Source organism: Marmota flaviventris, chromosome 2 (assembly GCF_047511675.1).
Source record: "Marmota flaviventris isolate mMarFla1 chromosome 2, mMarFla1.hap1, whole genome shotgun sequence".
In the NCBI taxonomy this organism is placed as follows: domain Eukaryota; kingdom Metazoa; phylum Chordata; class Mammalia; order Rodentia; family Sciuridae; genus Marmota; species Marmota flaviventris.
This window is the reverse complement of record NC_092499.1, coordinates 196954369-196965653: the sequence shown is the minus strand read 5'-3', so window position 1 is coordinate 196965653 and position 11285 is coordinate 196954369. Positions and strand designations below refer to the sequence as shown.

The window sequence follows — 11285 nt, the reverse complement described above, 5'->3', positions numbered from 1 at the left end:
CTCGGACAGGCAGAAGCTGGAAAAGTACTGCTGCCCTTGAGACTAATCCAGCCAGGCAGGTGGAAAGGCCAGGGGAGAGGAAAGAGCAGATTTGGGGGCCATCTCTTCTCGTCTCTTGGCTGCAAGGGTGTGTGACCACTGTTTCTCAGTTAGAAGTGGATTGAAATGAGGGGCTGATGCAAAGTGGAGGAGATCTGGGGCCCAGCATGGTTTTCTGTGGTTCAGAGAAACCTGAACACGCTCTGGTCTTCAGGTCTGGTTGGTGGTACCGGGAGCTGGACACTGGTCGTGGGAGCAGTCTGACCGAGATGGACTTGGGAGTGGTCTGGACCTCAGAGAAGCCAGGGACGAGTTTGCTTGCATGAGGCTTTTGGTTCCAAGATTTGGGGGGAGGAAAAAAATAGACCTTTCAGATTCCTGGAGGGTGGGGGGTAGGAGCTCAGCCCTGAGTCAGCTCAGGGCTGACTTTGAGGGTCAATGTTACCGACTCCCCTCCTCTCGCTCCTGCATCTGAGCCCTGGGTTCTAGAGAACAACGAGTAGGAGAAACACAAAGATGGAATGAGGTAAGAGACAGACATTTCCTAGTGCCCGGAAAGGCCTACAGGCAGGAAGTCAGACCCCAAGTCTTCCCACCTCCAGAGAATCAGCATCCACGGGAAGAAAAGAAAAAAGCCCAAAGGACTCTGGGAGGAAATGAAAAAAGATCAGAAAATATCAGCTAGGATAATATCCAACCATGAGACTCCTAAGATACCACTCTGTATTGCAAAAGAAGAAATTAGACTCAATTGCCCTATTATAAATTTGCTAAAAATACATATACATATATATATTTTTTTATCTGAACAGAAAAATAGACTACTCTGAGATGCGTGGTCATTCTGTGACGTAGTCACACATCAGATGCTTTTAGAGCCAGGAGAACCACGAAGGTGCGCCGAGGTTGACTCTTATTTCTGGATGTGGCCAGGGCTGGTTTGGGTCATCCCGCTGGGTGACATGAAAGTCACATAAGCGGTGGCAGGTGAGGAAACACCCGCTTGGGGTTGGGAGCTTTCTTGTCCTTCTGGGGATTCAGGAATGCCCCTTCTTTCTTCTGCCAAGTTTGAAGTTACAAAAAAACAATCGTTTTAAACTCCCCGAAGGCGAGGAACTTTTGCTGTGGCCACCTTTGACGGAGGAGGCTGGAAAACCTGGGGCTACGGTGCTTGAGTCTAGTCGGCAGAGAAATGAGGGAGGAAGCGGGTGGGGGTCTGGGGATCTGGCTTCAGAGACCCTCGTCGGTGGTGAATTTTAAACATCTGCTTGTTCATGGACTAGACATCCCAGTCACCTCGGAGCAGGACAGAAATATACAATGTTACAAATATCAACAGCACATTTCGGTTTTACAGAAGAGAACACTGTTTTGTTTTCTCTTAGAAAAGCGGGTCGTATCAGGAGGAAGGCAGAGACGAGGCTGTGGGTCCCGAGACACGGAGGACACTGGGGAACCGCAGGAAGGAGTTTGTGTCACCAGCCGCCGTGGGGGCAGGCTGAGCGGTCGGAAGGACAGGGCTCCTCAGGATTCTGTCGCTCTCCCTTCTTCTTCTTCCCTCTTGGTGCCCGATCTTTCTAGAGAAAGGGGCCTCCCGGGAACAAGTGTTCTCTCTCCGTTTTCTTTCCCCTTAAAAGTGTGCTTAAGATAGAATTCCTAAAGAAGGCACTGAGACATCTACGGCACCACAGACCTCTTCTTCTCTTTTGCCCAAAGAGGAGAAGGCCAATGAGCGGCTCCTCCGGGGCTGGCCCTCCTCTCCCCCAGGTGGCCAGACCCTCCCGGTGTGACCAGAGCATGCAGCGGCCTGGTCCCTAGCCCTTTCTGGTGATGGTGGAAGTTCAGCTCAGTTGGATTCATGGTGAGTTTCATTGAACTCCAGCCGCCGGTCTTGCCTGCTTGGGTCCACCTGCTTCCTGTGTCTGGTGGGTTCAGCGACGCATGGCGACCAATGGCAGGCCCCAGTCCTCTTCAGCTGCCCCAAACCACGGCTCTCCTCTTCACTACCAAGGCCGTCCGTCAAGTTCCGCTTCCCAGTGGGGACCCTTGGGTAGATTTCCCAGTGCGTGGCCGCACGGGTACACTGGTTCAGGTGGGCGTATGCATGTGCAGAATCTGGGTATGTCCTTTGTTTGGCAGAGGGGGGTGGGGAAGGCTGGGGAATGTCACGATACTCTATTTTGAGCTGAGCACAGGGTAGAAGCTGTGTTCCCACAACACACACAGAGTCAAGGAGGGGAGAACCCAAACTGCAATGGAGTACTCTCTAAGCATAGTATATGCTGAATTTCAGTGATTCTGTTTCTATAAGAACTCTATATAGGACTCTGGCTATGCAGCCTGAAAAGGTAGGTTCTTAATGATACTTCTGAATTCGTCCTTCAAAAGTGACTCAATAAAATGCTACTTTAAGGTCAGACAACACACACGAGGGAGGAGGGGCCAGGTCCAGCGTGACACAAGACAGAAAGGGCCTTTGGTTACAAGGAGAGTTGCACCAATTGGTTATTAGTTAAAAAAAAGGCGGGGGGGGGGAGGGAGGAAGGACGGAAGGAAGGAAGGGTCTTTCCAATCTGTGCACTCCTCATCTGCTTCAACCAACATGAAATGCCTTGGTTTAAAGAAGGGGTGGTGAGTTCCCTCTTGCAATATATGGCTATATTTAAACATGTTTGCTCTCCTGATATGTAAAATAGACTATATTATTGTTAGTGGTATTGATTTTTTTTATAGATAGCATCAGCTCTAAAAATATCTGAATCAGAAATCACAACTATTTACTTTTATCAAAAAGCATTTGATTGTTTTCCCTGAATTTTCACATTTGTGCTGATGGTGGACAGAAACGTGATGGAAACGAGAGAGACACAAAGATGCCGGCCAGGACTGTCCCCCAGTCGTCCTCAACAGGCCCAGCCCCGGAGGTACACCCAGGGAAGGATTTGGAAGCGCTGCTCTTTCCTGCCTCCAATGTGCCAACCGACATAGGGTGGCCTCACACTGTCCTGCCCCAGGACCTATGCGCTTGCTGTGCGAATGCTCTGAAGACCCCTAGGAAGAACTGAGTTCTTTTTTTCCTTGTTAAATCAGCAGATAACAGGACTGTTCCCTTTCGGGAGGATCCACAGTCCCTGGGGATGCTGAGAAGTGGTCTGAATTGGTTCCTGTACAGCAGAGAACACGTATTTTTGAGTGGGAAATGATCCTACATGATCATATCTGTGACAGGTGGCCAATCTCGTGCCATTGAGTGGAGAGCAGGCAGGACAACCCTGTGATACTTGTGTACTGACAGGTAGGTGATGCCGTTGTACAGTGGGCAGACCAGCCAGTGAAGGACAGGCGAGCCACCAGGAAGACACATGTCTGGCACTGTACCGAGGACAGGCAGAAGCACACCACTGGACCTGGGACAGCACCCACCAACGTCACATTAAGAGAACCACATGGCACTATCATGTGCTGCAGACGGGCAGACCGGAACACAGCATCGTTACTGACAGACAGACGGACACCACAGTGGTCCAACCCAACGTCACTGCGCTGAGGGACAGCCAACAATGCCACGCCATGGGACTAAAAGCAGGCAGGACAACGCCAGGTCATCAAGCTAGGACAGAGGACCAACAGCAAGAAACAGAGCAGAGCGCTGAGGATGCGCACGGAGACTTATTGCTTGTGTCTGCACCATCTTCATGGTGGCCGCAGGAGGGACAGCTGAGCTTTCAGGACAGACACTGAAACACACCCAAGGCTGGTGGACAGACAGAGCGGAGTGGAACACCCGGTGCCCAACCGTCGCTGCGACCTTCTGAGGTGCGCCCGTCTCCTGTACTCGAGTCTGGGGGAGGCCCTGGCCCCTCCTGCCCCCTGAGGGGTGCGGGGAGGAGCCTCCAGAGGGGCAGGGAAGGAGCCACAGACTCTGGTGTGGCCGACAGTGGTACCCACCGTGGCCAGAATGGGCATGTGGCCACAACCCAACCACAGGGTCAGCAAGTGGCCCCCGGAAATAGTGCTTGTTTAAAGTGCAAGATGTGGACACTGTCCCTGGTAGAACTATTTTTGAAAAACATAAAGTGCTTTTTATTAACATTTTTTTTTTTTTAGCTTGAATATAACAGGAAACAAAAAGAACTTTCTATCATAGTAGGCGATCTCCCCGCTGTAGCAGGAGGCATTCAGGAGTCCGGATGAGGCATTTCAATGAGGGTGTTCTTTCCCTTGCATTTTTGCAGGTAAAAAAAAAAAAAGAAAGAAAAGAAAAAAAGAAATTGGATTTGATGCTGTTCTTCGGTAGCACACGGTCTCTTTGAGTAGCTATTTCTTTTGCATATTTGACACTTGCATATCTTTCCAGTCTACCCTAGCGAGCACAGAAGCATCTTCCTCCTATATCCCTAGGCCAAAGCTCTGAGTTCCTCCTTCTGAACCCTTCCCAGATTGCTGGGGGCAATTAAAATTGAGTACAAATGGTGCCACTCACCCTGATGACATCTCAACACAAAACCTCAGGCTCGACGGGACACTGAAGTCCGTGAAGTCTTTTGAGTGAGGTCTGCGCCGGGATCTTGACTTGCGGCGCGGAGACTTTCCGGCGACACAGGCTTTCTCAGTAGCCTTCCAAAGCGGATCCATCCAGGAGGTGACAATCCAGGAGGTGACGGGCAGGTGGGCCTGGAGGTGGCCCGCCACACCCCATACCAAATCGGCCAACCCACTCTTTCAACAGCCACTGGTTCTAGTTTCTCCTCCTGCGGAAGCCGGGGCGATGGACACTTGCCCTCGGAGGCCGTGACGGACAGCCTCGAGAGAAGAGCGGGGAGTGGGTGGCCTCAGTTAGGTGGCGCTGCGGTGGTGGTGGCTGTGAGCTCCTGTCATCTCCCACAGAGGGCAGCAGGGTTGGTACAGGGAGCCGCTGTCCCCCCCGGCATGGCCGGTTTCATGCTGACGGGCCTGTCCTGGCTCTCCGGGTCTTAGGGGACCTTCTCTGGAGTCCCTGGGGGCTTTGCTGAGACTCTCTGTCCCGAGTCCACCCGGGAGAGCTCTGCGGCAGCAGCCAGCCGCCCCCCCCCCTGGGCCCCACCTGCACGCTGGCCTCCGCGGCCAGTTCACAAGCTCTGATCCTTGCTGCTCCCCAGGGCCCCTCCCCCGGGCAGCACCCGGACGTCGGGGGAGAGGTGGTTCTCGAGTTTGCACTTCTCCTGGGCCCCGGGGCCCCTTCCAGTCAGCGCCTCCGCGGGGTAAAGGCAGTTCTGCGGAAGGAACTTGGGGGAGGTAGGCACCGGGGAGCTCTCGAGGTGGTTCTTGTCCGCTCTGGGGCCCAGGCTGAGCTTGGGACTGGTGCCCCCGTGGAGGCTCCTAGGAGGGCTGGAGTCCACGCTGTAGAGCAGCTGCCCCTCGTCGTCCGTGTCGGCGTCGATGTACTGGTGGACGCCGGCTTCGAAGCTGAATGCTATTGCTGTGGGTTTCTCGGGCGACCTGGGGGGCGTCCTAGCACTTGCCGTGGTGTAGACGGAGGACTCTGGGCTCAGCACGGGCTTGTCCAGGAGGGTGGCGCGCTCCAGTCCTGCGACAGCGGCCGCAGCGCCCCCCCTATTCCTAAGAGGGTCGGGGTACATCCCCAGAACGGGGAGCAGGGGACTGGGGTCCCCCTCCATGAAGTTGACTTTGAGTGCTCGGAGCTTCAGGGGGTTGTTGGTCTTCATGGAGCTCTTGGGGCTCTCGATGAGGAAGCTCGAGGAGTGGCTGCCGTCGGGGGTGGAGTTGGCCTCCCCCAGCCGGCCCCCGCTGGCCCCCAGGGCTCCCCGCCAGCCCACCTCTGGAGCCATGCTGCCCCCAGCCTTGATGGGCAGTGAAGCCAGAGGACTGTGGGAGAACCTGGTGGCCTCGGGGAAGTCTGTGGCACAGCTGATGAAGCTGTCGATGCTCGACATGCTGCGCATGTCAATGACCCCTTCCGTGCGCGTGGGCAGAGGGGCTACGGGGCTGGGGATACTCTCCATTTCAAGTTCTTCCTTTGGTTTGCTCTGTGTTGCAGACTCCTTGGTAGTGAGGATGGGTTGGGACTGGGTCTTGGCCATCTTATTGTACATGTCTTCCAGCTGCTGGACATTCAGGTGCTGAGGACTAGAAGACGATCTGGCCTTCTCAGGGGATCCCTGCTCCTTGGTTTCAAAGGACTTACTGGAGCTGGTTTCAGACAGTGTCCTCTTTGTCCATTTCCACTTGTTGGGAGACAAGTGGTTGTCTTGGAGTTTATCCTTCTTATCTCCATTTTTCTCAATCACGATGTCCATCATCTCAATGCTCCTGGCAAAAGCGTCCTTCATGTTCATGGATACGATGCTGCCATTCCTCTTGGCCCTCTCCAGAGCCTCTCTTCGCTTGATGGCTTTCTCCTGCCTCTTCTGCTCCTTGTAGAACTCGGAGAAGTTGTTGACGATGATGGGGATGGGAAGAGCGATCACCAGGACCCCGGCGATGCAGCAAAGTCCCCCCACTATCTTCCCCAGGAGAGTCTTGGGATAGATGTCTCCGTACCCGACAGTCGTCATGGTGATGGTGGCCCACCAGAAAGAGGCCGGGATGCTTTTGAACTTGGTGTCGTCCTCGTCCTTCTCAGCAAAGAAGACGAGGCTGGAGAAGATCATGATGCCCATGGCGAGGAAGAGGATGAGCAGGCCCAGCTCGTTGTAGCTCCGGCGCAGGGTGAAGCCCAGGGACTGGAGGCCGGTGGAGTGGCGCGCGAGCTTCAGGATGCGGAGAATGCGCATGATGCGGAAGATCTGGACCACGCGGCGCACGTTCTGGAACTGCAGCACGCTCTTGTTGGACTCGGTGAGGAAGATGGTGACGTAGTAGGGCAGGATGGCCAGCAGGTCGATGGCGTTGAGGGGGCCCTTGAAGAACTTCCACTTCTTGGGCGAGGACAGGAAGCGGAGCAGGTACTCCATGGTGAACCACGCGATGCACACGGCCTCCACGTGGGCCAGCTGCGGGTTGTCCGTGCTCTGGCCAAACTCATCGAGGCTCTGCAGCTCGGGCAGCGTGTTGAGGGACAGGGCGATGGTGGAGAGGACGATGAACATGATGGAGATGATGGCCAGGATCTGCGAGAAGGGAGGAGCGAGTTAGCACGACTGAAGGTCACGGTGACCCTGGTGTCTGCAGGGCCTGCGAGCTTTCCCCACCCGCTTGTCACTTAATGATCGAGTCTTGAGCCCGAAAGAGGACTCACTCAAGTCATTTATCCTCCGGGTGTGAAAATGGAGAGCCAGAGGTCTGAAAGGAGCTCAGCTGACCGGGACACCAGGGGCCACCCCTGCCTCCTCTCTGGCCACCACTGGACTCTGCAGGTGTGGCATGAGAGCAGCTGGGACAGCACAGAGACAAATGCGCACAGTCGTGTTTCAATAAAACTTTATTTAAAAATAGGCAGTGGTCTGGACCTGGCTCCTGAGCTAGACAGGTGGTTTATGGGATTCCTGGGTGGGCGCTGCTTGTGCGGCCTGGTGCTAATGATACTGGGAGTTGCCCTTTGTGGGTGCGTGTGTCAGACACTTGCCACGTGATACTGTCCCCATTTGTACAGTAACCCAATTAAATAATATTCACTCCATTGACCAAATGGGGAAACTAGAAAGTGGCATCTAGCAAGTGGCAGAGACGGAATTTTAACCCAGGTCAGTCTGACCCCAGAGCATGAGCTCTCAAGGCTAGGTTAAAGGTCAGACAAAAGCAAAAGACCCCTTGGCTAGAAAGATGCTCAAACATGAAATTTAGCAGGTGGTTTTCAAGGAGGCCAGACATCCTGGATCCACATTATTAACTCTTGGTTGGACTATGAACTGCTGGGACTAAGGACCTTGTCTTAACGGCCACTGTATCCCCTGCAGCAAGAACAGGGCTTGGGACTGTTATAGTGGCACACACCTATAATCCCAGTGGCTCAGGAGGCTGAGGCAGGAGGATGGCAAGTTCAAATCCAGCCTCAGCAACTTAGTAAGACCCTGTCTCAAAATAAAAAATAAAAAAAGGACTGGGATGTGGCTCAGTGGTCGAGTGCCCCTGGGATCAATCTCTGGTTCCCCGCCCCCCCCTACATTCACACACACACAAAAGAAGTGTTTGGTCCAAAGGAGTCTCAGTGGATGTTTGTGGGAATGGAAATGGAATCCAGGCTGTGGGTGGTGGGAGGGACTGCTCTAGGGTCTTTTTTAAAAAATACAAATTCAGTCACGTTACTTCTCGGCTGAGTGAGTCTCCAGGACTCTTGGGCAAGACCCAAACCCTGAGCATGCCTCCTGGGCCGCTCACCCGCCCTCTTTTTGGAGAGTCACCCTCCCTTGACCAACTGAAGGGACGGGCCCTGCTGCCAGGCTTGGCTGCTTCCTCCTGCCTAGCACTGGTCAGCCCAGGGTGGCAGAGGATCCAGGCTGAGCCGGCCAGTACCCAGGGCTCAGCCAACCTGTCTCTGAGAATCTGTACTCGGGGATGCGGGAGGGGTGTGAGTGACAGAAGGGTGACCTTTGGACAGGATGGTCAGGTAGAATCTAGAACTGAACCAGCGTCAGGAGAAGCCCATGCCCCAAGCAAGTGTGTCCCAAGCTACAGGGGTCAGGGAGGGCACAAAAAATTGGAGAAAGCCCAACCTTCTTCCAGGAGACACCAGAGAAGGAAGGCAAGAGGCAGAGGAGGGGCAGTGGGGCCACGGGAGCAACGTAAGAGGCCGGGTGGGCAGCAGTTAGGAGCACGGGCACTGGTGCCTGCCTACCTTGGCTTCCCAAGCCCCAGCTCTGCCACTGCCTTACCTTGGACAAGCTATTTAACCTCGCAAAGCCTCAGTTTTCTCATCTGCAAAATGGGATGGTCACAACCATACATGCCCCAGCGAGCTGCCGTGTGGACAGACGTGTCCACGCGTGAGCGGTGCATTGGCCCCCACTGCCAGCCTCTGAGTGGCCTCTGAGTGGCCTGCTGTACCCTGTACGTAAACCTGTCCCAGCGTGGGTGAGCATGAGGTCTCTGGCCCCAGGAAGGATGCATGGCTTCCTGTTGCCTCTGACCCCTTTCCCTGGCCTCCCCTGCCACAGGTCCCCAAGCCTTGCCACGTGCCTCTGTGGGTAGGTTCTGCGAGTCGGGGCCTCTGGCCTCTGTCGGGGAATTCCTTCGGACCCATCATTTAAAACCCAGCCCAGGCTCCTCCCCTCTGAGGTCGCCCCTGCTTTCCCTAGGCAGGGACGGCCCCTCCGTCCTCAGGGTCGGCATCATTTGCCATACCTGGGGACACTCACCACACACATCCCTGCTGCTGCCCAGAACCTGTGGGCACTGGGGACGTGAGTTGGTTCTGAGGTTTACCTCGGCGCCCAGAGCCTGCTCAGGCAGTGACCCACGACAGAGGTTAATCGCACAAGTCCATGGAGGCGCAAGTGGGAAGGCCAGGGCCAGGCTTCAGCCCTCCACCTGGAAGGGGGCGTCCCTGCCTGGGTTAGGGATGCCCCGGGCGGAGCTCTGCGCCTGCGCAGAACAGCTGGCTCTGAAGGTGGGGTGCGCTGCCGGGGCGCTCCCCCAGCCTCGGGCCTCCCCCGCTTTTGCACTCTCGCTACAGTTACCCCCAAAGTGTCCTCTGTTTTCAGAACAACGAGCTTTTGAGTCCTAGTGTCCTGATTTGCATCCATTGAAAGAAAAAAATTTGTGATCACTGTAAAATGAAATCTTTGTTACATACGAGAGCAGCCCCGCTTCACATGTAGCGTCTGACACTAATGAAGCCACCACTAAGTTGGGGATAGGAGCCGGTAGCAGTGACGCTGATACCCCCTGGTGTCCCCCCTCCACCCCAGAGGCAATTGGTGTAAGGAGTTTCTTTTCCTTTTGCTTTTGTGCATAGTTTTCCTTACGAATATGCGCGCCTCTAAACAGATCGTCCCTGTCGGGGTACCTCACTGCGTGTGTCCTTCCGCTCCGTGGACCACTCTTTCCCTAAAGGTGAAGGTGAATAGCAAAACAAAACAAGACCCCCATCTACCTTCCAGGCGGTAGTTTAGCCTTAATAGTATGCATATATATGCAAATGGCTGATTTTTCATGCTATTGATTCATGCACTAAATACCCATCAAAATGAATGAGTGGTCCCTGGGATAAACTTGTGGTGGCAGACTCTGGAGCTCCCGAGCAGACGGCAGGGGAGCGGGCCCTGCGGCTGGCCCCAGTTCTGACCTCCTTGGCTGGGTGACCTGGAGCATCGGAAGGCTGCATCCCGTGATTCTCAGCTGGGAACGATTTTGACCCCCAGGGGACACTTAGCAATTTCTGCAGAAACTTTCCGTTGTCACAGCTGGGGGCAGGGTGCTACTGACCTGGGCCGGTGGCTCAGGGTGCTGTGCGATATCCACCGATGCCCAGAAGCACCGGCCTGAAAAGCCGAGAGTACCAAGGCCCAGGGACCCTGGGACGTGCCAGGGGCAGCCCCTCACAGGTGGCAGCGTGGGGGCGTGTAGAGCTGTTGGCACCGGCTGGGCACAGAGGGGGTCGGGTCTTGTGGGCAGCCAGTGGCCTTCGGCTGAGCCCTTCGGGAGCTGCTCCCGTCTCTGACTCCTGGAAGGGGGCGCCTGTGTGCAAGGCGCGGACTCCGGGAGCAGAGCGTGTCCCTTTAAGACGCGGGAGGACCTGTTTTCCTCCGAGGCTGCGGGGAGCCTGCTCCAGTTTCTAACCCCAGGTCACTCGGGGAAGGCCCAGGACTGATGTTCTGTGACAGACGCATGAATTATGCACCCAGCTCATTGTCCCATCTTGGAGCCTGTTTTTCTAAGGCAGCCCTCCCCCTTGGAACCTGAGAACACGTCCTCCCGCCCTCTCCGCAGCCCAGATGCCCAGGGGGCCTGCTGGGGGGTCGCGTTGGGGCTCAGGGCCCCCAGGCCCCAGCTCTGTGCCCTGCATCCTGTGGGAAGTGCGGCCACGCAGCGGGGGCTCCGTGCCAAGCCCTCTGGGCAGCAGAACGTCTTCCTCTTCCAGACCCACTGAAGCCCATAGAGTCGGGGCCACACTCCCTGCCCAGGGAGCTTCCACGGGTCAGTTACGCCCTCTGTGCCTCAGTTTCCCCACCTGTAAAACGGGGGATCATGGCGCCATTGCAGTGAGCACCTGGTGAGTTCACAAGGCCTCAGGGCCGCCCGAGGCTCAGCGGCTCTTGTTTTCACGGCTCCACAGCCTACATTTAGTCATAAGCTGGTTTGGGACTTGG

At 55.4% G+C, this 11285-nt stretch overlaps 1 protein-coding gene across 1 annotated transcript in view; it reads right to left on the bottom strand.

Moving 5' to 3' along the window:
* Positions 1 to 5147: 5147 nt before the first annotated feature.
* Positions 5148 to 11285, bottom strand: part of Kcnb1 (potassium voltage-gated channel subfamily B member 1) — a 76370-nt gene continuing 70232 nt past the window's right edge. The window contains exon 2 of the mRNA XM_027946457.2: positions 5148 to 7148. Coding sequence (XP_027802258.1) covers positions 5148 to 7148 — 2001 coding nt within the window. The remainder of the gene's footprint in view (positions 7149 to 11285) is intronic.